This window comes from Paralichthys olivaceus, chromosome 7 (genome assembly GCF_024713975.1).
Source record: "Paralichthys olivaceus isolate ysfri-2021 chromosome 7, ASM2471397v2, whole genome shotgun sequence".
Classification (NCBI taxonomy): domain Eukaryota; kingdom Metazoa; phylum Chordata; class Actinopteri; order Pleuronectiformes; family Paralichthyidae; genus Paralichthys; species Paralichthys olivaceus.
In genome coordinates this window covers 19,558,227-19,583,643 of record NC_091099.1, presented here as the reverse complement: position 1 = coordinate 19,583,643, position 25,417 = coordinate 19,558,227, and the positions used below count along the sequence as shown (strand labels likewise).

The 25,417-nt window shown below is 39.7% G+C and overlaps 1 protein-coding gene across 2 annotated transcripts in view; it reads left to right on the top strand.

Annotated features, from left to right (window-relative positions):
* The first annotated feature begins 287 nt into the window (after nt 1-287).
* The window catches only part of shisal1b (shisa like 1b), a 34,175-nt gene continuing 9,045 nt past the window's right edge, over nt 288-25,417 (top strand). Inside the window, exons 1-4 of one of the 2 annotated variants that reach the window (XM_020078514.2) lie at nt 288-427; nt 18,163-18,370; nt 21,348-21,561; nt 24,596-24,898. In XM_020078514.2, coding sequence (XP_019934073.1) covers nt 18,304-18,370; nt 21,348-21,561; nt 24,596-24,898 — 584 coding nt within the window. In that variant the 5' untranslated portion in view covers nt 288-427; nt 18,163-18,303. Of the gene's footprint in view, nt 428-18,162; nt 18,371-21,347; nt 21,562-24,595; nt 24,903-25,417 lie in introns of those variants that run through there. The other variant, XM_020078513.2, reaches the window with a different exon arrangement.

The following is a 25,417-nucleotide window of genomic DNA, read 5'->3' as shown; positions in this document are numbered from 1 at the left end:
CTGACCCTGTGGCTTCTGTCGGGAAGGAATGCATGCAAAGCAGACAGACAGAGAGATAAACAGGAGCTCATACAGTAGAGAGGATCACCCTCCAGTGCACACACACACAAGCTCGCTCTCCCTCTCTCTCTCACTCACCCACTTACTCAGTATCATTTCATCTCTCCCTCTCTCCCTCTCTCCCTCTCAGTCGCCGTGCTTAGACGGATGGGGATACACTGCCAAGGAGGACTCTGGTGCAAGAAGAGTGTGTTTCTTTCCTTCTCTTCCGCCTGGCTTCCCTCATGTGCCGTTAATTCCAGTCCCCGGTCCCGAGGATGAGGAGGATCTATTTGTGAGGAAGACGCAAGGAGCAACAGGGTGGTGAATTTATCCGAACAGGAGTGAGCGAGAAGATCTTTTTTCTTTTTCTCCAGGCTCGAACAAGGTTAGTGAGGAAAAGCACTTACTGCTAAAACAAACACTGTTGTTATTGGTTCACCCTCTGATCTTTACTTTGTTATGTCTGACAATACATTTCCCATTCAAAGCATTTCATATGCATGTGCTTTACATCCCTAAGTGGATATTAAGGCTTAAATTAAATGTCCTCGTGGAGCAGTCCTCTTTAATTGAGAGCAGCTTCTTTCTCAGAATTTCTTACATTCGACCGATATTTATTTTTCATGCAGTGAGTCTGTACGTTGGTTGTTGAAGTTTCACTCAGGGTCAGCACTACTGTGTGATTTCTCAAAGGTACAGTATGGTTCTCAGGTGGAGTCTCTTCTTTGGAGAGGTAGCAGAGAGGGGGCTGCAGGGAAAGGACAGCTTGCTCTCATCGCCGCTCCTCAGCCGTCACTTTACACAGGAGGCAATTAAGCAGGATTGGCAGCCGGCGCTGCCGGTAACTTGGAAACAGGCGTGTGGGAGACGCATGGTGGCACATGATGGGATTTAGGGAGGGGAAAGGAGTTTCCCTTTGTTCATTCACACAAAAGCGTGCTCCACCGTTGGGTCTGTATGAAAACTGGCCCTGGGGCAGCAGTTGTGATCTTTTTATGATTTTTGCAAATGTGTGTGTGGAAGTGTGTGTTCGCATAAAGTGTGTTTTCTGACTGCATGTGTGATCATGCACGCACATGTACAGTACCCTCCAGAGCCTCTCTGGTGTAGAGGAGGTAGGGAGTCTCGGAGGTGAGCCCTCATATTTAATTACAAGAAGAAGAAGAAATTATTCACACTCAAAGCCAGCCAGACAAGAACATCAGGAAAAATTAATAAAAACCTCATGGCCCCCTTTTCAAATACTGTGAATCCTGGATGAGCACTTGTGTAATTTATGTGATAAACAAGCTCCCTGAGGACTCTGCCTTTGTTCAGGCTTTATTTATTTACAGAATGTGACTGAAAAATCCTCCTTGAAACCAATAAAGACCCATTCTGCTCATTATGTGTCACAAAGCCTCCTTGCAGTCATTTTTCAGCATGGACAAGATGAGTGTCTGGAGACGCTGAGGACGGCCTCTGGCTCCTGGCAACAGTGGCCTCTGTTCACAGTGTAAACACAGGTGGAGGCATGGAGGGGCAACTATTCTGGACAGTGTGTGTTGAGTGATGTGTCCTAAGCCTGGGCCTTAATGTCCATTCATTTCAGTGAAGTGAGATGTGTTTACACAGAAACTAGAAAGAACCAATCACAGTTAGAGTTGCGCAGTGAGCATCCTCACTTTGTGTTTAGTCTGGACTTCACATGTTTTTGTCACATAATGACAGTCACCTCCACCGGAGTGAACAAACATAAGTGAGGTCAGGAAAGTTGGGTTGTGGCCATCAGTCATCAGCAGAGGGCTGTTTCCTGTGTCACCTTGTCTCAGGCACACACACACACACACACACACACACACACACACACACACACACACACAGCAGTGCCTCACAGGGACAGTTATGGCAGGTCCATCAGTGGCTCACTGACTTTACTGTCTAGGAGGAGTCATTGACATTGAGAGGATGTTAATCTATGCTTGGTGCATACTTAACACACAAATACAGTGTACACACTGACCCCCCCCGGCTATATTCAAAAATACACACATGCACAATAACAGAATGACACAGACAGAAAGTCTATCGCACACGCTGACACCAGGGGAGGCGGAGCGACGAGAGGCGTCGTGACCGGTGGCTTGGCAGAGGCCCCCAAGGTGAAAATTTAGAGTGAGCAGCATTTCACATTCAGAACAGATGATCAAACTGGTGTCGAAACTGCAGAGTAGCTGGCGGCACATATTGCAGACGATCTTTTGGCAGGAGACGAGTTTTGGTGCCTGGATCAGTCAGAGGAGCAGAGCTGAAATTAATACAACAGTGGTTATCATCATCTCACGGATGGTTCTTATCACGCTCCACACAAGGCCAAAAATAAATAAAAATAAATAGGAACCGCTACACTGAGTAGCATTTTCTGTTCAACTACCATCACAGCACCCCTAATCCAGCCACATGCTGTATCTCCATGTATCAGAGTGCAGAGAGAGGAGGTTATTTAGGAGTGAGACCAAACAGAAAGTGTTTTCAGAGTCTATCTTTGGTCATGGTGAGACTGAAGTGTGTCTCTGGTTTATCACACTAACACAAGACATTTTGTCAGCCACATGACCTTATATTTCTAAATTCCCTCAATATACGAATAAATAAACCAAACACACAGAAAGATAATTGGGTGCCATTCTTCGAAATCTGTATGAAACATAAGGAAAAATACAATAGGAAACTAAATATATAAGCCTTTTTTATCACAAATGTACAGCTGCATAACATAATCTACTATTACTTTAAACTCAGTATACATGTAAATGTTTTCATTTTGGTTTCACCCACTGAAACCTACAACATATTTAGAATTTGCATAGAAGAATAAAAAGTGCAAACAAGACATTCCAAATACAAGTGAACATTGCAAACACAAAAAAACCCACAGGTGAGAAGAGAATAAAATAAAAGTGAACAACCGTGGTTTAGTGAGTCGCCTCTGCTGTGCCTCAACTGAATAAAAGTCATATTGTGATTTATTTGTCGGATCTTGTGATATGATAGAAGATGTTAGTTGGGGGCATATGATTTGTTGCCTGGAACGTCTTCCCCCGACAAACCAAGGATCAGAAATTAAGAGAAGTTGGTGTATGTGGGTACCTGGAGCTGTGCAAAACAACTTCCATACAGACAGAAAAAGAGGAGGACTCAGAGAAAAGTCATCAAAACAACAGGACGACCAGATTCTAAAACACGTATGTTGCTGGATTTAAATAATTGGTTGGACTTTATGACCATGTTTTATTTCATTTCGTACAGATTAAAAAACAAAACACACAAAAAAAGGCAAATAAACTAATAATACCAGATGCAGAAAACCTAGTGGGCTTATTTTAAAGTTTCTACCTAAATATTATCAAACCTTTACAAAATAAGAAAATACGAAATGAACACGCAGAAAAGAATGTGACTATCTACTAAGTCAGCAAATCAACAGTAACTATAATGTTATCTCTAATGATTTTTTGTTGTTTCTTCAGGCCATCACTTCAAACTTTCCTCAGACAGCTTCAGAAAAATGTTCATTGGACAGAATATCTGAATCAATTGCTCCAAGATAGAGAATAAACAGCCAGTGTGAAAGGCCCTGATTTGGATTATTATTCTCTCGTGGCATTTGAAAAACAGAGATTCATTGCAATTCAAAATCCACAAAAAAGCCCAAAGTGCAGCACAGAGATACTGCACGTCTGTTTGCACAGCTTTACACAACAAAGGATCGTATTCTTTCCTTCCGAGCTCACTTATCCCCTCATCAACTGAAACCGCTTCTCTCCCTCCATGTGGCCATTGTACACCAGTGCTGTAGCCATTAGCCGCCAGAGGCAGAGAGCCTGCACATTATCCCGTCAATGCTGAATAAGAGTGGCACACTTTGTCGTGGTAGCTCTATGCATTCTGACCCCTTTGGGCATAACTGTAACACTTCTGCTCTCAACTGCCTCACAAGTCGAAACACAAACATGGCTGCACTTTTTACACTCTGTCCGCTTGACGCTGATAAAAACTCCCATTGACTGTTTTCATTATATCTAAATGTCAATGCGTCGAGGTGCATTTATTTTCCTCCTCCTCCTCAACACGTGTACTTTCATGGCTTTCGTTGCTGTGATTCTTTGGGGTGTTTATAAGCATCAGGAAAGCATTTCCTCCTTTAGCACAGCTCCTGAAATGAGCTGTTTCATTTCAGACACAAGTTCACCCAGTGTCTGTTTTGAATATTAATGTGTTGTTTGCTCTGTGTATGCGTGTGAATCTCTGGTCAATACAAAAAGGAAGCAAAATGACATTGATTCATGCTCTTGTGAGGCTTTTGTAGTATTGACCCAGCTGAAACAGTTCAGCTCATGCATGAGCGATGTTCACAAAGGGAAAAATGTATTCTTTGGGGAAAATTATTTACTGGAGTGGCACTCTCATGCAAATTAGAATCTATGTTTGTGTTTTTATTATATTCCCACACAGAAATAATGAGCTCCATTTATACACTGTCCTCCTTTCAATGTATTGGATTTTCTAAACACTTCTTAAAAACCTTTCCCGGGGGAGAAAGATCAAGGGTCATTTTTCAAGGGAGATTTTTAAAAAGACAAAACGCTCAGAGAATCACTATAATATTGACATATTGACATTTACATGTGTGACCTCATTCTATATCAATTCTCATTATTTAGTGTGCCGACCATCTGACCTTTGACCACAGCAGCTGAATCACGTGGCTTCCTATACGACTTGTGCTTAACCTTCAGTGGACTAATCTCCCTGTATTGTCTCATAGATCCATGTTGACTCATCAACACAAAAATTATTTTAAAAGTACAAATATATACAATATTTTCTGAAAGAGACATATAACTATATTATTAGCGGTTTTAATGGAAATGTCCAAATCTCCATGAGAATTTGAAATATAGTTCTGGTAGTTTGAACCATACGCTGTATATAAAAATTATTTGATGACTTCTTTGACTTATCAGTTCAGTCCATGACGTATATGTGGAGGAGGCAGGATTTATGACCTATACTGCAACCATCCCCCAGGTGGTGATCAAGACGATTTGGCTTCACTTTTGGGAAGCAATTATGTCAGCCATCTTTTCATACTGTTTATGGTTTGAATCAAATTTGGCTCCACACTATGACTTTATAGTGACTGATGCACAGGTCAGTGGGGTCTATCAGACTAAGATCACTGCCCACTGGACATGGCAGCTTGAGGTAACTAGAGGATAAGACAAAGTCTGTGTCTTTATAGAGCAGCTGGTGCTGTCATGTAATAACCTTGTTTCTCTCACAACAATCTGCTCTTAAACTGATTCATCTTGTAAAAGAGAAGAAATGTGACTCTGTTTCAGGCAGTCTCATAATAAGTGGGAAAGTGATTTAGTCAAAGAGCCACGGTGATCAAAACAAATTGGGCAAGTTGCTTTCGTCACAAATTAAACTTTGCAGACACACAGCTCTAGATTGCATCTGTGGTATAAGACACAAATCCTGCTTATTGAAGTTACCAGGTTTGATTCCTGATGACTCAACAGAGTTTCAACGGTACTATACATTCTTTGCCGACCTACCATGACAAAGTAGTAAAATGACTGTATGACATATACATTGCTACATTACATACTTTAAAATTGCTTCAGATTAAAAAAAAGGCAGAAAGAGAAAAAACAAGCCTTACACCTCCAAAGACTGGCACTGTTGCAGACAGACTGTGTAAAGATGGGTAACAGGACTGCTCCCCAAAAGTGAAGTCAAAGAGTCTTAACCACCCCCTGGTTGCTGGTTGCATTATAATTCTTAAACCCCACCTCCTCCATGTTCATGGATGGAACACAGGTTCAACTAAATAGTCAAAGTACATGTCAAATACATTTCTCTCAAGATGGGTTTTGCACTTGCATTCGTATGGGATATTTTGGCTTCATCTTTAATACAGTCTATAGTCACAAACTAGAGTAACATCTTTAACAACAAATGTACTACACACATTTGTCTGACCTCCCTGACCTGAGATACAGGGGGAGTGGATGAAGGGTTAAAACACTGGGTGTTGATTTCTGAGCCTGAGATGCAGCAGAGCCGCTGTCACTTTAGCTCAGCCTTGTAGGTAGAGAAAATGCTTTTATCACCAGATAAAAGCAGAATGTTGAGATAACTGCTAAAATGCATCTGCATTGTCAATGGGATTGGGCTAGTTAAAGGATCGAAAGAGCTACTGAGTATGCAACATTGATGAAGCATGCAAGACGCTCACTTCCAGCCATATTTCATAGTTTTCAGTGAGTGAACTTAAATGAAATATAAAATCACAGTCAAATTCGTCAGCATGGTATTTCATAGGAGACAAACTAAAAAGTGGACTTTGGAGTTTGTGGAGATGTTTTTGTGTTTGTTTGTTATTTAGTTAGATAAGGCAAAACCAAATTGACATGAAATTTCAATGAAGAAGAACCCATTCATTTTGGTGTGGTTCTTTTACACTTTCTTTAACATTGTGAGACATGGATCTTAATGGACAAAATCTGGCATTTTCCAGGTACTGATATTTCTGATATTTAAAAATCTGGATCAAGTGAATTTAAATGTGGATTCATAAGGGGGCAGTTGGCCTTGGCAGAGTTATGCACTCTATTCAGTGCTTTTGTAGTTAATCTATTAATTGATTAAAAGTTCAGCAGATAAATCAAAATCCTGTGGTTTCAGCTTCTGAACCTTTCTGGACTACTTCAGTTTCTTATGTGAGTAGATAGAATGTGATTGTGTGCACTGGACTGTTGATTGATAAAATAACTTTTGAGGACATCACCTTGGACTAAAGGACATTGGGATGGCTATTTTTCACGTTTCTGACCAAGAATCATCAACTGGTTATTTTAAAACAACAACAAAAAGAAAGACAGTTAAGGATGACAATTGTTAGTAGTCTTATTATATTCATTCTATTCTTACCTAATTACAAGAAATGGACTTGTTCATGGAGACAGGGAAAAGCATGAATGTAGATGAAAGTTGTCTGTGTCAATGGAAGATTGAGCTCTTGTCTCCTTAAGTCAGCCACCACTAAAAAGAAAATTCACATTATAGGGGTTGTGAACTCATGCTCTCTATGTATGTATGAACATTAGTCTATATTGTAGAAACACATGTGCTCACTGCACTGGGAGATAATGTGCTATATAAAGCCTCACTATAATCCATGAGTCATTACGGCCTAAATGACTATAATTTTTTATTCACCATGTAATGTAATGGCTTACTATAATCCCTCTCTCCAATAATAACTAATAATTTAAATAGACACATGAATCACATCCACATATTATCAGTGAATAACAGCAGGTAACTCTGCTATATTGTTCATTTTGATTGTAAAAAAATGATTCCACAGTCACAGAAATCCGCTCAATGGAATCGTTTTTAAGTGGAGACTTCAGAGCATTTAGCGCAAAGTTATAGTATTAGAGCTTTGAGTTGAACTCACTGGCATTCAGGGAGAATTTGAATGCGTAATAGGAAGTTATTAGTCAAAGTGAATCTGCCAAAAAGCGCAAACCACAGTGAGTGCACTCTCCGTGGGTCAAAACCAGAACAGCCTCATTAAAGAGGTGCAATCCCACTATGACAGCCAGTCAACCAACGCTTCTCGTAATGATTGCTGGAACTCACCACAAACAGTTCTCTGCATTTTAAGGGTTCTTCTAACAGGCCATATAAACTAGCTGCCATAACACCATTAGCTTTTGGATGTGGAGCAGTGTGAGAGTATTATCCGCCCTCATCTGAGCTATTCTTGTCAGTGCGGTGTGAAGTTGTCTGTGACCTCTGCTCTCCCTGACCTCTGAGACCTCTTGATACCTTTTGAGACCTTTAGGTGTGTGAGAGCTCTGCAGGTCTCCACGGTGTATCGGCCCTGGAGACCTCCAGTATCGGCCCTGGCTATTTCAGGACTAAGCTGCAAGCGGTTTCGTCTGGAGTGTGAAACCTCTCAAGACAGAAGTGTTCAGAGAGGTTATCTGAAGGTTAACACACACATCTCCCAATTCTCATCGTATCTCACACAATGATTAAAAGTCACTGTGAATTAAGAGCTTCCATTGATATTTTCAGGCAGACATGGACAACTACTTATCGGGATCAGGGTCCTTCAGTAATGAGTTATATCCTCAGGATGCATACTGTACGGTCGACTGTATATTGATCGTAAGTGGGCAGAATGTTCTCCCCGTATCTCCGGGTGAGATTTTCTCTGGATTAGACACGCAGCTTAGGTTAACTGGAAACTTCAAATGGTTGTTTGCCCTGTGATACACTGGCAAACTGTCAATGATGCACCCTGCCTCTTGCCAATATTGGATAAGCAGTATCAATAATCATATAAATTATCATAAGATAAAGTTAAGGTAAAGTTTATATTATCCTATTATTTTATTTTCTATTTCAGATCAGTCATCCTCTGTTGAGGGGGTTTTCTGCAGCAGTTTCCATTTTCATTGCTTCCTCTTATAGCTGACAAAACTTTATCATTAAAGGTTCAGTGTGTAGAATATAGTGACATCTAGTGGTGAAGTGTAATGTTGCAGCTGAATACTCCTCACCTCACCCTCCCCTTCCAAAGATAAAAGAGAAGCTTTAGACATCATAAAAACTCAAGTTGTTTAGTTTGTAAAATGTAAAAAACATGGCGGCCTCCATAAAGAGGACCCTGTCCTGATGTAAATATAAGGTAGTTAAATATAAAGGGCCCATTGTAGGGTAAAGAAAACAACTATTCATACAATTTAGATGAACACACTGGTGAAAACATCTCTATGATTATTTTATATTTCTGTAAATAGATCCTTTCACCTGAATCTTACACACTGGACCTTTAAAAGGCAGATTATCTTGTGTCTCACAGGTATGATCTAACAGAGGAGCTTAACTTAGTAACATTTTGTCATTATTTATTTATCCATTTCTTTCCCGTATGAAAGATGGAGAGTACAGCCAAACAATATAACCTCCAGCATTAATTTTGTCCCTCATTATAAAAAAAAGTTTTGGAGTCACATGCAGTTTGAGTTCTTATTGCATAATTCTTTGCAATGCAGTTTAACTATACAACAAAGTTGAGCTTGTTCTGTCTTGTTTGTTGTTGTTTTTTTAGTATTAAATATCATGAGATCACTGACAGAGAACACACAACATTATATATTTGCACTTCTGATGCAGTGTTTCCTCAGTTTCGGTGCAAACCTAGAATATGAATGCAGGCCATGTGGGAGACAACAAAGATTACCAACCTACTGTGATGTGCGATGTGCTGTGAGATGTAGTTTTGTCATGCATCACTATCCAGTGTCGTGATTCTCTCTGTATTTAAAAAATAATTCCCACCAGGCTATTTGTCTTCAGAAGCTATTTAAATCCAGGGTCAGGCCGACGATGACAGTGAACATTTCCAAGAGAAAGCAACTAAGCCCAGAGAGGGGTGTTAAAGCAAATCCAAACAAACACTTCCTACTTGTGTCTGGGAGACACTGTCATGTCTGTCTGCATCACAGACACCGTGTAGTCCACGGGATTCGCCTCCTAAACCCTGGAGCTAAAGAAGTCCAGTTATTCTGCATGAGTCTCTGTCCTGCTATACCAAAGTGCAGATGTGTTGACAGATGAGGACCTGTGCAGCCTGCAGGCAGCTCAGGCTTTTAATGTTTTGGGAGCTGCTGTGGAACAATTCCTGGAAGGATTTCTGTGGCCTTGAAAGTGACTCAGCTTTGACAGCTCCTGCATCTCTGTAACATTAAGCAGTCAAATTCAGTCAAAAAACACCCAACCCACTGATCCTCTTGGTCAAAGACTTGATGAGACGCTGCTCAGGGACAGCAAGCCTCAAAGACAAGTAGGGCAGTCACTTATTCCTACTTTATATTGGACAATCGTCCATTGCATTATAAAAGAACCTTGCACTGAGATTAATTTGTCAACTTCTGTTTTAACTCTTAATTTTCTTAAAAAAAATTTAAATAAGCAAATCTTAACCTACATGGATCCTGAATTCCTTTTTTGTACGTGACCCTCTGAACTGTTTATTTGACTTTAATTTATTGACAAAATATTATAAGGTGGCCGCAGAAGCAAAAATAATAAGCTTTGGCAGATTTTTCTTTTCATTTACCTTGGAAATCAGCCCTTGTGTGGTCTGGCACTGTAAAACTAAATGCTAAGAAAATTACTCTCAAACGTAAAACAATCGAAAGCTCTGAGTTACTAAATGGACCTCGTGGTGATACTGTTTCATCAAATTGGGATAAATAACTTGTTTAATAGATGTTCAAAACTGTCAAATTCAACTAATTCATTAATCAACTGATACTTTTATTACTGGTCAAGATAGAGAAAATAGGCAGAAACAGCTGCTTTTCTTACTGTTGAAGAATCAATAGATTCATAACCTCTAGTATATTGGAAAAGGATCATGTAGCATGGGTGAGCTGGATTCGTTTAAACTGCATCACACGATTTTCTTTGCTCTGTAGATCTGCATTATGTTAGAAATCTCATCCCCCAGCTGACTTTGAGATCTTGATTTTATAATGAATTCAACTTGTTAGACTCCAGTTTCTCATTTGCTCTCTCTCGCTCACTGCATGCATATATTTATTGCTAAGAAAAAATGACTATGAAAGAATTGTACTGTTTATATGCAGTATGTTCTTAAAGAACTAATCAGATCTGTGAGGGTGAACTGTCGAGTGAGGCTCATTTCCAGATGGATGCTGATATTGCTTCCTGTAGAAATATCAATTAAAATTATGACAGTATATTACAGCATATCCTCTGTGTGATAATGATCTCAGCAGGTCCTGAGGAATGTGAAAAAAAAGATCACTAAAAATAACCTTCAACGGTTTTAAAAACATAAATGTGAAATATATCTCAGGCCTGTCCATACATTAGGTAGAAGTATTAAGATAAATATTTTTTCATTATGAGTAGATCATTTTAATCAAAAATCATCAGGACTATTCAAAATGATTGCAGACCTTTGACGCTGTGTTAAATCTAAATGTTGGCAATGACTGTATTAGCAATTCTTTAATTAGCTAATCCATTCATCCATTTTCTGCTTGCAAGTTCAAGTTGTGTTTAATGATACTATTAGAAGATTATTGTTAATCACTGTTACAAAATTACCAATGAATTAATGCACCTACGTGAATCTTCTCTGATGGGTTTCACTGATGTCTCACATACTTGGGACAGTATGATTACAAAATGGATAATACATTTTATCCTGTGTGAAATTAAAATGTCTTAAATTTAACTTGATGTATCCTGCAGAACCACTGTAGTACCAGAGCTATATATACAGTCTATTAGCATAAATTGATAGTCTGGTTAGATCCAGGGGGGGCTCTCAGACACACGCCTCTATAATTTTCCAGTCTGCCTTTTGGGATAACAAAATTGATGATGAATTAACGGTGCGAGACAAAGCGAAGGAAGAGGCACAATGGTTTCCATCAACATGACAGCTCTCAGCAGGTAGAAGCACAGCGAGCCCGCTTCACATCCAGTGTGATTTCAGCCCCTCTCTCATCTTCTGCTTGTGTTAAGTTAACAAACCACTTCAAGTCAAAGCGGAAACAGACCACCCATACAGCTGGGTGTCTGCGCTGCACAATAGCTCAGCTCGTTATGTTCTAATATTGGCCAAACTCTCCACAACAAGCTCTATGGCAACCACGCTGTGTAATTCTCCATTGGCTTTATTTAGAGCTGTACTCACTGCTTACACCGTACCGTGAGTGTTAATTACCACACGTTACATTCTTCCCCATCTCTTCTGTGATGTAAAAATCTCAGGCGATATCAAACCACGAGACCAAAACATGTTGCTGCTTCTGCCTCTGGGCTTTCTTCAGGTTATTTGATCTGGAAAATGTATTCAGGGGACTGATTATATAAAGGAAGGAGGAAACCCTGCTCAGTCAAATGTATGTTAAGATCTGCAGCACAAATGAATAGGCAGCCATGGAGAAAGAAAGAAAACATCAAAACAAATATTTTGTTTGGATTTTATTTGGTGGATGTGCGCTTGAATGATTTTTTTTTACAATAGACTGATTTTTACTATTAAGATAATTGATCATTTGAGATTTACCATAAGATATTTAAAGTACCTGCATCTTGCCCTTTTGTCTTGATAGACCAAACTCTGGGCAACGGGTAAAAAACTGTTTTTATAAAAGCTTTCAGGGCAATAAATGAATAGTTGTAATGATCATGGGATTACATTTCCTTCCAGACTGTCAGTACTAAACACAACAAATCCAATATAAATCAGCATCATGCAGCCCAGAATTAAAGAGAGAGCCTGAGGTTATAGCTGGCACTAAGGCCCCATAATAACAGTGTACATAGAATAAATCTTAGGTGTAAGCTGTGGTCAAACCAAAAGAAATAAATCTAGAGGCAAACAGAAAGAAGATTAGCACACACTCAATGCCAATACAATGTAAAATACCTTTATTTGCTTATTGTTTAATCAATTCTCAGAGTTTAAGAATTTGAATTGTTTGTTTTGTTCAACACATTAATGTGCAGGACAATGTTTGTGCTCGTGTTTATCAGTTAGATTAGAAGGAGACTAATGACGGTTGTTGTTGTTGTTCAGTCTGTGGCTTTTGTTTTGCTTGGCAGGGTTAATCACTGTCTCTGACTATGAGGAAAAAATACTTCTTTAAGTAAAACAGAGGACAAATGACATGATTCACAAGTTATCAGTATATGTATATATTTGCTACTTTGAACTGAACTTGACAGCACGAACTAACTAATACTGGATTTACCAGTGAACTAAAGACAATTTGAATCAGAGTTAAACTTTGTGCCAAATGAACGGTGATGTACTCACTTTCTGCTGTATGAACTGAAGCGCATTTGAACAATGATCATTTAAGGGGAAAAAAAGTGAAAATCATAGTCGTTTAAGATTTGTACCTCTAATGCTGTGGCTGACTCAAATTATATTAGATTTTAATGTGGTCTTTATCAAGTAATATCCACAATTCCACCTGTGACACATGCTGTAAAACCCAGTGTGACCAACCTCAGCCATCTCTTATAGCCTCAGGCTGCCACTCTGAACTCAGTGACGATTGTGCGGCAGACATTCAGTCCACCGAGCCAATGACGTTCATTATATCACAGCTCTGAACCCTCCATCATGCGCGCCTGTCCTAATGGAGCACAGTAGGGCTTTTGAGTGATGCTTTAATGTCATCAAAAGTGAATGAAACCCAATTTATTATGATGACAGTCAAAGGAAGCATCAGTTAGACTCAGAGATTATTGCAGCAGAATACTGATCAGTATTTGGATGCAATCCCATCAGCAGACCCAGATATGAGATGCAGTCATTTTGGTGGTGTGCAATCATCCCTCGTGTGAAGTGGGAGTCTCATCTCTAAACTTTGCTTCACTCCAGATGCTCACGGACTTATGTGTTTTAGTGTGATTGATATTGCACATTAACATGGATTAAGAGCCATTGAGCGTGGCTGAAAGAGTGTATTTGTGTGCTGGAAAAGCCAAACCTAATAACGAGGCACAGAGGGTGCATCAACATCCATCAAGGTCTGAATACTCAAGGGGGGTCTGAGGGCATAAAGAAAATACAACCATTAAGGGCTAACTGTTTGTTACATTGGGACTTTAGCTGAGTTACAGCTCATGTAACATTGAACTAGTAGCTTTAGAGCCCTAACACTAGTCACTGCTGTGTTAATCGCCATATCATTTGAAACCAATGCGTTATTTATTTTCTGTCATACTTCTACTCATTACACCAAATGTTTTTTAATTTAATATCACCACCTTGTTGCTGTGTCAGTTGTTTAGGCTCCAGACTTTCTCCAGTCAATGCTACAGTTTTAATGTAATTTCTAAAGACCGAAAGCTTGCTATTTATAGGAGTACTTTCAACTGTAACAACATAAGAAGGTGATTTGCCGCAAAGAGAAAAACACAGGCACTATACTATTCTAGTATGGACGGATAAAAAAGACAAAACCGTGACAGAATTTGTTGACAATAAAATGAACTTAAACGTATAATATACATTTTTGGTTGATATAGGGATCTATCAATCAAAGCAATAGCAAAAGATTTAGTTTGATGATATTATGCAGCAGTGTAGGATCATGGGAGTTGTTGTCTTCATCCCCATAAATTTTCGAATAATCATCTTGGGTCACTGGCAGAGCTTTGGTCAAAGAACACACAGCAACGATGGCCAATACAAACAGTGGAAGAAAAAAACAGCTAAGTGGCTAGCAGTTTGTTGTCCTTCCTTCCTTTTAAATATGACGCAATTAAAAAGTGTCTAAAATAAAATGTCCAATTACATTGAATCAATTTGGGGATTTCTTTCTTTGAACATTTGGTTGAACATGTTGCAAACATTTCGTAAAATGAAAGTGCTCAAGTCAACAAACTATAAAACAGAGGTGGTTTTTATAAAACCACCTATAAAAACAAATTATCAATTTGATCTTTTGGAGGAAGTTGAATCATTTAGATAAATCAACAAATTGGTCATTGGACTATTCAACAGAAACATATTCATACCCTGATGGTTAGCATTTGTTAAATCCTTACAGTTCATCAATATCAGGCTTATAAACATTCGCAACATTGAGATATCATTATATAGGTTGTTACTGTAATGCCACTAGCACAGACTCTTATTCGTGAAGGCAGTCGGAAAGAGACATTTTGTTTGTCAGATCTACACCATCACACAAATGACCTATATCACCATTATCCCTTTGGAGAAATAAAAGATAATACTCAAACCAAAGCCCCGAAATGGTTTTTCTAAAAACAAAGTTTAAGAGCTTAAGAGAGTTGTAATGTCGAGTTTGTGCAGACTTCAGAACCTCTTAGATAAAAGTTATATCAAGCCAAAATAAATTAATAATACATTTTTTTTTTTAGAAAAAGCACATTAACATGTCTTTGACTTTAAAGTAAATATCTGAGCAAAAAACAAGACTTGGATGAGGATGAAGATGAGGATGAAGATCACTTTGTGTAATTTCCAGTATCTTCCACTGTACTTTCCGTCATCAAAGCTCTGACAGATTTGGGTCTGGGCTACGTCGTGGATAAAAGGTGTGCTGTTTGATTCACAGTGGTTGCATCAGTAATTGGTCACTTCATGTTTCCTTCCTCTCCTGGGCAACAACAGTGAGTAACATGTTAAACAGTCTCTGTGTTCTCTCACCCCAGGAGTGTGTCAATATTTTAGATATTTCCTCTCATAACCTTTACATTCACACTGAGCGAGTGGGAGCACCGAGCTGTCATGGTCTTTATGTATATTTTAGTTTGATCTAAGATATAAACAGAAAGGAAGTAGACCCTCCATCTGTGTCGCATGCATGCAGCTGGGCAGTATGTTCTATTTTCAGAGCACACGCCGTGTACTGTGCTCTGTGTGTGCACGTCTGTGTATTTACAGTACATGTTCTGCTTGGCAACCATCAGCCTCATTACACAAACCCTTCACACTTACTTCTTCCATGCAAACAAGGCAGACACTGTGTTGATGTGAACCTTGCCCTTGTATAGCCTGCACAGCACAGGGAGTAATGTGGCAGTGAGGAAATAAGAAATAATGTACATAAAACCCCTGTAAGAAGACAACAGCTGCAGAGGAAGAGGCGTCTGCTCGTGGGGAGATTTAATAGTGTGGGAATCCCTTGTCATTCTGCTCATGTTGTCATCTGACAGTACTCTGAAGCTCTCACCAGAAGTAGAAAGAGTGGGAAAAAATATATAAAATGCCACTCTAACAAGTCTCTTGGGACCTCAGCCGCTTGGCTTTCTAAAGAGGGAACAGCTTGTCTGATGTAAAATGCTTTGAAAGACTCACAACAGAAACAGCCCGCTGTGCACCTCATACATTTTCTGTTCATGCCCATAGTAACGGTTTTATCTATTGGATTGGTCATGTGCAAACATCAGCCTGTGCTGTTACATAAGAAACATGGCAACAAGTAGGGACTGGAACAAGTACAATAACACTAACCAACATCGTCACTGACAAGACAACGGGATTCTCTGAGGTGTTTGCACAACATCAGTTTCTTCCATTACATTTCTGTTTATCCATCAGAACATAATTAAACAGGCACATTCTTCTCAGTAAAGCTCCATCTTTATAACTGTAGAAGCTGCAGCTCAAACAGGGTGAAGACACATGGGTGTTCAGTTAGTGTGAAGAGACAGTAGATGTCTTCACAAGTCTTCTAGGCACTAGAGCCACCGCCATGTCGATTAAGTTCTAAATATGAGGAAGGACAAACACTACCCATAGCTCCTCCTCACAGATGTATGTCTGAAACATCTAAGTAATTTATTAAAGAGGGTGATGATGCAACATTAAGCTGGATGTCATCCACTGCTCTTTCTCATTCACTCTAGACCCTTGCTGCTGCTCTTTATATGATTTCTGCTGTTAGCTCCTTCATAATTCAGGACTTGAGTTCTGAAATACTTTGCACGTTTCTTTGCACAACCATGCCTGTAAAGCCCCCGATGGCTTTGAGATTGTTAGTTGAAAATGACTCATGTCATAAATATGAGAAGTGTAGGTTTAATGGTTTTTAGCAGTGACTGCATTTTCCAAAGCTGAAATCTTTGAAGACAAGATAATGTATACACTATAAACACTCCCTTCATCTTCAGCCATCTTCCTCTGTGATACGTGACACTAATTCAAACCAATGCAAATGCTTCAACGACAAAGTTTGCAATACATTTCCATAAACATCCTCTTTAACTTATGCAGGGACAGGGAGCGTTTATGTATAATTTCCTCTGGTCCTATTTGTATAATAAAGCAGACAGAACCACTTGGACATGAACAACAGCAGTTCACTGAGTTTCCCTGGCAACCCTTACATCGTCTCATACTGTAGTCTCTGCCGTTACAGTACTGAGAGAATAAATCTGCCAAACAACAGAAACAAGCATGGCAAAGCAAAATGTACCACCACCCCATTAATCTCACTTAGCATCAGTGGAGGGGCGGCCACAGCAGAGGCTCAAACTGTAACCAAACAGTGATACTCAGGTGGAAGAGGAAGAATTCATCATGTCCTACAAGGCATCGTTTACAAGCCAAGTGCTGCTCCTCAGCAGTTCTGCAATTAAAACTCTCCACACTGTGCTGAAGGAGCAACTTCTGTCTAATTCATTAAAATATTTGGTAAACAACACTTCGTCCAGGACCAGAGGGCACTTATTACATGTTTTGCTTCCAAGCATAGATACAAAATAAACATCCACCGGCTATTATATGATGTTTAAATCCCACAACCGGATGAAGTTATTTTAAATAAAAACATTCATAAAAGGAAATGACTCATTTGTGTTCTGACTGAGAAATGTGGTCAAAAGGAAAAATGTGTGCGTTATCAGGGCTGCAACCAACCATAACACTTTATTTTATGAGCCTCTAATATTGTAATATGCTTTCTGGAAATGTCTGTGTATTATATAATAATATAATTAACTATAATTAATAGTACATTTAATTTTTTCCAAAAAGTATGAAACTATACTTTTTCATTATTTAAGTACTGACTCAATTAGTGAACAATTGTTTGACCTATTGAATATATATGATGATGTTCAGTTTGAAATTTGACCTCGTCTTATCTGATTTTTTTATCGATTGAGGGTTTTAAATTATGAAAACAGTCAATATTATTAGCAATATCACAATAATCAATGTCTATATATAAGCAAACTTTTTCTTTTATCAAATACAGAGAAGCTTTATTCACCTCACAAATTTGAAAAGTATGAAACAACTTTTAGCCCCAGTGTTGTCAGACTGACAATTTTAATTAAAATTCATGCCCAAGCCTTTCTGTTATATAAACCAAAGGGACAGATTTCAGATGCATCAGGGGCCCTCGCTGTCAGACAAGCTGTCCTCACAGCGGGGGGGGGGGGGACTCCCAGAAACGTCCAGAAATCCAAAGCAGATAACTTCATCTTCTCTCTATCTGCTTGTCTTGTTCCCATCAGGAGTCCTGACTCCCAGAAACAGCAGCCATGTGAGCGGAGCCGTCAGCGAGCAGAGGATGCCCACATCCAGCTAAAGCTGAGCAGCTCCCCCCTTCCCTCTTGCTCCTGCACCCTCCCTCCTTCCCACATGAGGACAAGAAGATGACTATCACCAGCCGGCAGTCCTTCAATGTCCTGACGGTCATTTTCCTCCTGCTGTCCACTGCAGGTCTGTACAGTTGCTTATCAGTGATTCTGCCTATCTGGACCCTCAAATGTTTGTTTTTTTAGGAGCCTCCGGAAGCTGACGAACGAGTCAGGGTGAGCTCATATCAGGCTTGCTAGGAGCAGTTTCTACATACTCTCAAAATGTGAGCCTCGGTCTTTTACTGAGTGAGTCACTGGTGAACTAATGAACTAAAAACAGGAAACAACCCCAAAAGACACCGTTTTATGGAAAGAGAGGGATACATGTTGACATCTGATGGCCAGAAGTTAAGTCACACACACTTAACATCAAGGGACTTGGAGACATTTACTGCCAAAAAGAAAAAGTGAACTTGGCAGGAAAAGCTCTGAACCTGAGGGAGCTCTCTAAATGAGGCTGTGCGGCGGAGAACTGTGAAGAGAGCATATCATAACCCGAAAGGTACAAACACAAAATCCCATCTAACTCACACACTGTCTCTGAGATATGGTGTTTATATTATGCAGGAGGGTGAAGATGACAGCTCTAGTTTGAAAAGGACAAAATAATGTACGAGGAGGAGGATTTAGTGTTGGTGGGAGAAAAGAACAGCACCAGCAGCAGATTAAACAGAACATTCATAATTACCAGCAGAGTGAAAGTGACGTTAAAGACAACCACATGAAAGAATAACTTAATACCCTGTTTAAGCTTGAAAGGTCCTCCTTCATTCAAGCCCAGCGAACCATGATCTCTTTTCAAATAACAACCCCTGATGAGAGTTATAACTGTGGTTCTGTGAAATCTGGGTGACGGCCAGAGAAGAGATTCCTGGATTTCTACCATCTTTGGTGGTCAGGAACTACAGGCAATCACACAGGGAAGTCAGCCTGTGGGGGGGGGGCACAGGGACATGGTGCCCTGGCGCATTTCAATGTCACTCTTCAATCACATATACACGGGTGTTAATTATTGCACGTTTACCTGCATGTATTGAATTATTGTAAAGGGGAATGGGGTTCTGTGAACCATGGATAGAATTTATAATGTGGAAAAACATACATAATATATATTTGATGATTTATATTACTGCACGAAATTCCATTCCCGAAATAATAATAAAGCATGAAATCAATTTGTAATTAATTGTACCTCAGAATCAGAATCAGAAATACTTTATTAATCCCCGAAGGGAAATTCAAAAGGATAAAACATTAAAGCATTTTATCAGTACATTTGTTCCCAGAATAATTTATTGATCCAAATATTCACTTGGACACAGTGATAAATTGATTAGATTTCAGAGGTCAAAGGACAAGGTGACATGTGGAAACAATGTGACAACATGTTGTTGGCCTCTTGAATGTGACGTCTTAAGACTGCTTGAAGGAATTTCTTCAACTTTTGAACAGTTGTCACTTGGACTCAAAGATAAAGTGATTATGTTTCAGTTGTCAAAGGTAAAGGTTAGAGTGACCTTTATATGAATCTGGAAAAAAAGTATGTTGAAATATATACACAGAAACTGCACTGGTTGGTGGAGGCATACAACCGCAGTGCGGTACTTCTGGTTTTACAAATTAAATCAAGATTTTATTAAGGAAATTAGATTGCATTACAATTTCGATTCTTTTCATTTTCGACGCAGCTTTTCTATTTGTCATTTGTCATTTAGCACCATTAATAATGACTGAACACTGATTGAATAACAAATACATCATAGCCACTTTTCGTCCATGTTTCAGTGCAATGTCAACACACTTGCAGCTTTGATGAATATACTAACATGACGTGTGTACTGACTGATGCTCTGATGCTATGTGTTGTTGGCTGCACTTTGAGCCATAAGTCTTTTCAGACTGCAGGTTGTAAACAAAGTGAAATACAAGAGCAAAGCTGTTTACTATATCCTGAATTCCAAGAGGTGTTAATGAAATTAAGGGGACGGGTGTGTTTGTACCTCTTTATATACAGTTTGTACCTGTGTTGCTTCCAGAAGCAGCTGTTGTTCATTTGCAAAATTGGAGAGTTCCCCTAAACTCTTCTATTTACGAACCTTTGGTCTTTAATATTACAATGTGAGGATATTTTAGTGTATAAGTGCTTTAGGGCATTTTGAAATTCACCTGAACTTAAAAGTGGAAAAGAAAAAGGTTATAGGTGAAAAGTAAAAGAAAAATCTTTGCTGTGTTTTGGGCCTAATATTCAATAAACCTCTCAGAATACCATCTTCCATTCCCTTTAAAAGCCAGGTGTACATGAATGGAATGGATTTACCACTTAGTAAGAGAGAACACTGTCACTGTGCAAAAGCAGATCATCTGTGAGTCTAACATGCACCCATCTACTCAGATTCATATTTCAATCTTGCTATGTGTTGCAATAAAATAATTAAACCTTGGCTTAAGAACAGTTTTTGGTGATTAATTGCACAAACGTGCACCAGACCACACCTCGTTCTGAGACCAACACGTCCGTGTGCTAAGATGGGGAATATGTTTGCTATTTAAACAGTGTGGGAGCTGCATGGGAAAAAGTGTGAGTCAGAAACTAGCAAAGACAGTTGTTTTTATTGATTAAGGGGGAGATAAATCTATGCGATGCATTGCACTGCCCTTCAAGTTGATGACTTAGTCAGTTCACTTACAACAATGCTGCCTCTCCTTTAGGTGTGAGGATTTACAGTTTACATGAGCTGGTTGCAGAGTCACTGATTCACCGACATGTACGGCAAATGCAAAGCTCAATCGAAGTTTTCTTTCACTAAATTAGCCATCCTTTACTTCTAATCATACAGCTTCCTTCAGCACCACTACACTCTACCCCTCCTCTGCTAAAGGGATGATGGGTAGCTACACCAAGCTCATTATAACCTGAGAGATCTCTTGCCTTTCAAATGCTGACCTGTCTGAAATTAATGAAAAGACATCTATCATCCACCAGTGTATCTAGATCCTTCCTCATGACAATCACTGAATGGTTTTCTTCATCTACATCTTTATCCTCCCCAACACCGCAGCTCTCTCAGCTCATTACCGGGTGTGTGAACCCTACTCTGACCAAAAGGGGCGCTACCACTTTGGCTTTCACTGCCCGCGCCTGTCAGACAACAAGACCTACATGTTCTGCTGCCACCACAACAACACGGCCTTCAAATACTGCTGCAACGAGACGGAGTTCCAGATGGTCATGCAGATCAACCTCACCACCACCTCAGATGGATACGCACACAAGTGAGTAACACTCTACTGCCATTTTAACCCAGTCTGACCCCTTTACACTTTCTGTCTGCCCTGTCAACTACCTCATTTGTCTTAGTCTCTCTTTAGTTTTTGGTTTTAGTTGGATTTCTGTTTACATTTGGGAAAAATGTAAATGTCGTTATTATCTAAGGTGCAGACAAACAGGGAATTCCCTCCACACCAGGGGTAGCAGCCCAGCTGTGATGAGGATACTGTAAGGAGGTCATTATATTCTAGGCATATACTGGATGCCCTCCTCTGTGATTTAATTATTTCCCATCAGGCCCTCAGGGGGTGAATCCCTCTGCCAACACAGTTTATCCAAATTTGTTGGTTTTAATAAAAGGTGGCCTATAGGCTCCAGTATATCTATATTAAAAAGTAACAGTGCCCAGTCCACTAATGCTGCTATCGCTGCTCGCTAGTTGTGATGGAAGCTCATTGGGCAGATTTTTACCAAACCTGGTGGGAATACTGGATGGATGGATAAAAATAGTTTTACATTTAGGAGGATTAAGTATTTTGTATGTGTTATGTTAAAGGGGGAATTTCAGAGGATCAGCGTGTCATTAAATTATGACTTTATTCTCCTAATAATACGACTTTATTCTCATAACTTTGAGTCAATTCACAAAATATTGCAAGATCATTTTTTAAATCTCAGATTCAATATGTTCCTAAATTTGATGTATTGTGTAAGAAAAAACATACTCGAGCTGGATGGTTAAGACGCATACCACATGGGCTCAAAGTCCCTGAGCAGCAAGTCCCTTGTTTGATTTCCCTCCGGATGGACAATCTGCTGCATGTCATTCCTCTGCTCTCATTTCCTGTCTGTCTCCACTGTAACCACCAAGGCATAAAATACTAAAAGATAGTTCAAAAGGAAAAGAAGGAATATGTGGATATATGGTGGCACCCATGGTGGGACTTTTCACCAAATTAAACTGAAATTCTGAGGTATCCTCCTAAACCAAACAGGAACAAAACATTGGTGCAGATAATTAAGGGAAAAGATGAGCTTGTGCTGAATCGTGAGCAGAGTTTAATGTGATGCTATGATAAAACGAGCAGTTTCAGAGAAGTGACGTCTCCTTAGATCAGATCTGCAGACTCACCAACACTTCCATCCCTCGACGGTATCACCCTCACTGACACCACTCGCTTCTTGCTCAGACACTTTTGTTGACATTGATCTACACCTACGAAAGCATTAAAACACAGCATGGAGAGGAGCAGATGCTGAGAGCAGTTGTTGTGTTGAGAGCGGGACGCCTCCACATGATAGCTCACAAAGGCAGGTGTTAAGTGTTGGCTATTATATGAAGTGCCACCATGAGTGTGTCATAGAATTTCACACAATAAATAAAGGTGCGCTTATCCAGCATTATTAATAGTAAACTATAAGGTGGCAAGAAACATCAATATATTCATTGTGTGCAGGTTTTTTCTGAGTGAAGGACACAGCCTCTCGATCTGTGGGAGCTCTCAGTGGGAGGTTTGGGTGACAAAACCACAGCTCTTTGTACTAATGTCCTCCCAGCATGCCTCTGTCTGGGATGGTTCACACTGCCCTGCCACCGGTCATGATATTTCATTTTTGTGTCAGATGCCCTGTTGGGCCGCTCTTTGATCCAAGCTCAGCAGAAGATGGAGAGCAGGTTTGATGTTTAACACCGGCCAAGCGAAGTAAACTGACCATTATTCTGCTCCTCACTCACACTGCATGGTGACATTTGTTTTAGTTAAAGATTTATTGCAGTATGAATAAGACCAAAGACCTGTGTGGGTTTCATAGGTCAGTGTATTGCCTTCTATATGTTTACAGAGCAGCTAAAATTTTGCAGGATCACAATTCAGAATAAAAGTAATCTGAGACTGTGTATTTAAAAGCAACGAGAAAAACCACAAACCTTTGACATGATAATCACTTGCATGTGCTTTCCTACACTGAGAAGGCTGTTTAAATATTGAATAACACAATATCATTTTTAGTTGTGTGGTCAAGATTGATCCTTTAGAGCATCGTGCACATACAGTTTGCTTATCCCGGTTGACCCAACTAAGAAAACCCTGTTGGCCCCTCAAATCAACATAACAGACAAACAAACTAGATAAGTGTCGCCAACACGGACATGATAAGGAAAGGTAAATGCATTTGAACGACAAAAATCTTAGGATATCACTTTAAAAAATTTATTATTATTGACTCTGATGGACCAATGAAGTAATTGTGTGAATTGACTGGTTGTTTTTGTCTTTTACTGATCATGACGACATCCTTATGTTTCCTTCCCCCATTTTTCTGTATGTAAATTTTGGAGTTGTTGAAAAAGGTGAATGCAGGGGAATTTGAGTGCAGATAAATAGCCCTACAACCACATATTTTCAGAATGTGAATTCTCTAGATTTACTGTATAGAAGCACAAGAAGTACGTTTCAAAATGTGCCAAGATCTCATAAGAGACAGGGTTCCCTCCAGAAGAGTTGATTTTGAAGTAATATCCTGTTTCATCTCTGTCTTTCAGAGTCAAAATATTTCTTCATTATCCTCCAGATAGGACTGAATCAGCATCATAAATAAATTCAGAAATATTCAGTCGCACTGTTTCTGTTACCTTGTTTTATTTTATGGATGTGGATTGAGTAAAATAAAGTGCAAATTAAGTCCAGATGAATCATGGAGAACATTTATGAGAGGTGAAAACAAGGACAACAGAGTTTTAGAGGCACAATGAAGAAGCCAAAATGAAATAAATTAAAAATACTTTTGTGCTAAAGAAAGTCTTTGTCCAACGTTTTCAAAAAATAGGAAATGGAGCAGATGGAGGTTTCTCTGTGGTTCTTATCCAGGGAGGATTTTTGTGAATATCTCGGCCTTGCCACACAAAGAGCAAATATTCACACTTGGCAGCTCCATCATATCCACAGCTTAAGAGTATCTGACAGTAGCTTAGAGCATGTGAGGAGTGTTTATCATCATTTTACCAGATTACACTGTGCACTCCCTGTCTGTCTCCTGAAGTAATTATACTGCCCTGGTCGGCGTGTGGATTTATGGCTTCTTCGTCATGGTGCTGCTGGCACTGGACTTCCTCTACTACTCAGCCATAAACTACGAGCTGTGCCGGGTCTACCTGGAGAAATGGGGTCTTGGTGGCCGCTGGCTGAAGAAGGCCCGGAGTCAGTGGCACAGGTCCATGCCGGAGGAAAGTGAAGCCCAGGCTCAAGCCCAGCCCATGGTGCCCAGCCACTACCAGCCCCGACACAGCCTCAGAGAGGAGAGCCACAGCCCGACGCTCCTGCCCTACAACACATCCACTGCATGGTGAGTCACTGTCTGTCACGTGACCACTGACAACCTGCAGTTCAGTTCACATGTCTGTTGTGAAGCTGCAGGAGCCAGCACACCAAGATTTGCGTCATAGAACATTTCTGGGTAAATAATCTTCACAAAGAAGTCTCATTGGAGGAGTTTGTTGCATATAAATAATAATTTATAAGTAATAAACAGGACGATGGATGAGGCTGTTGTAAATTTGTTTCCTCACTAAAAACATAGTTCATTGTGGGTCTCTAGCTCTCTGAATTCTACTGGCCCAGTCCCCATTGGTGGTTGCCGCAGCAACCGAGGTCATGGCATAAACCATCAGAGATAGAATAAAGAGTCTCTGGTGAAAGATAGAGATATAATAAGAATAAAGATTTCTATTATTCATACTAGAAAACAAAAAGTCTTTCACAAACATGTAGCTCAGCCAGGGTTTTTTCTACCATGTGAGGAGAAATGTCAAAGCATTTTTTTGTGCAGCCGAAACTGAATGAATAGAAGCAAACATTACTGAGG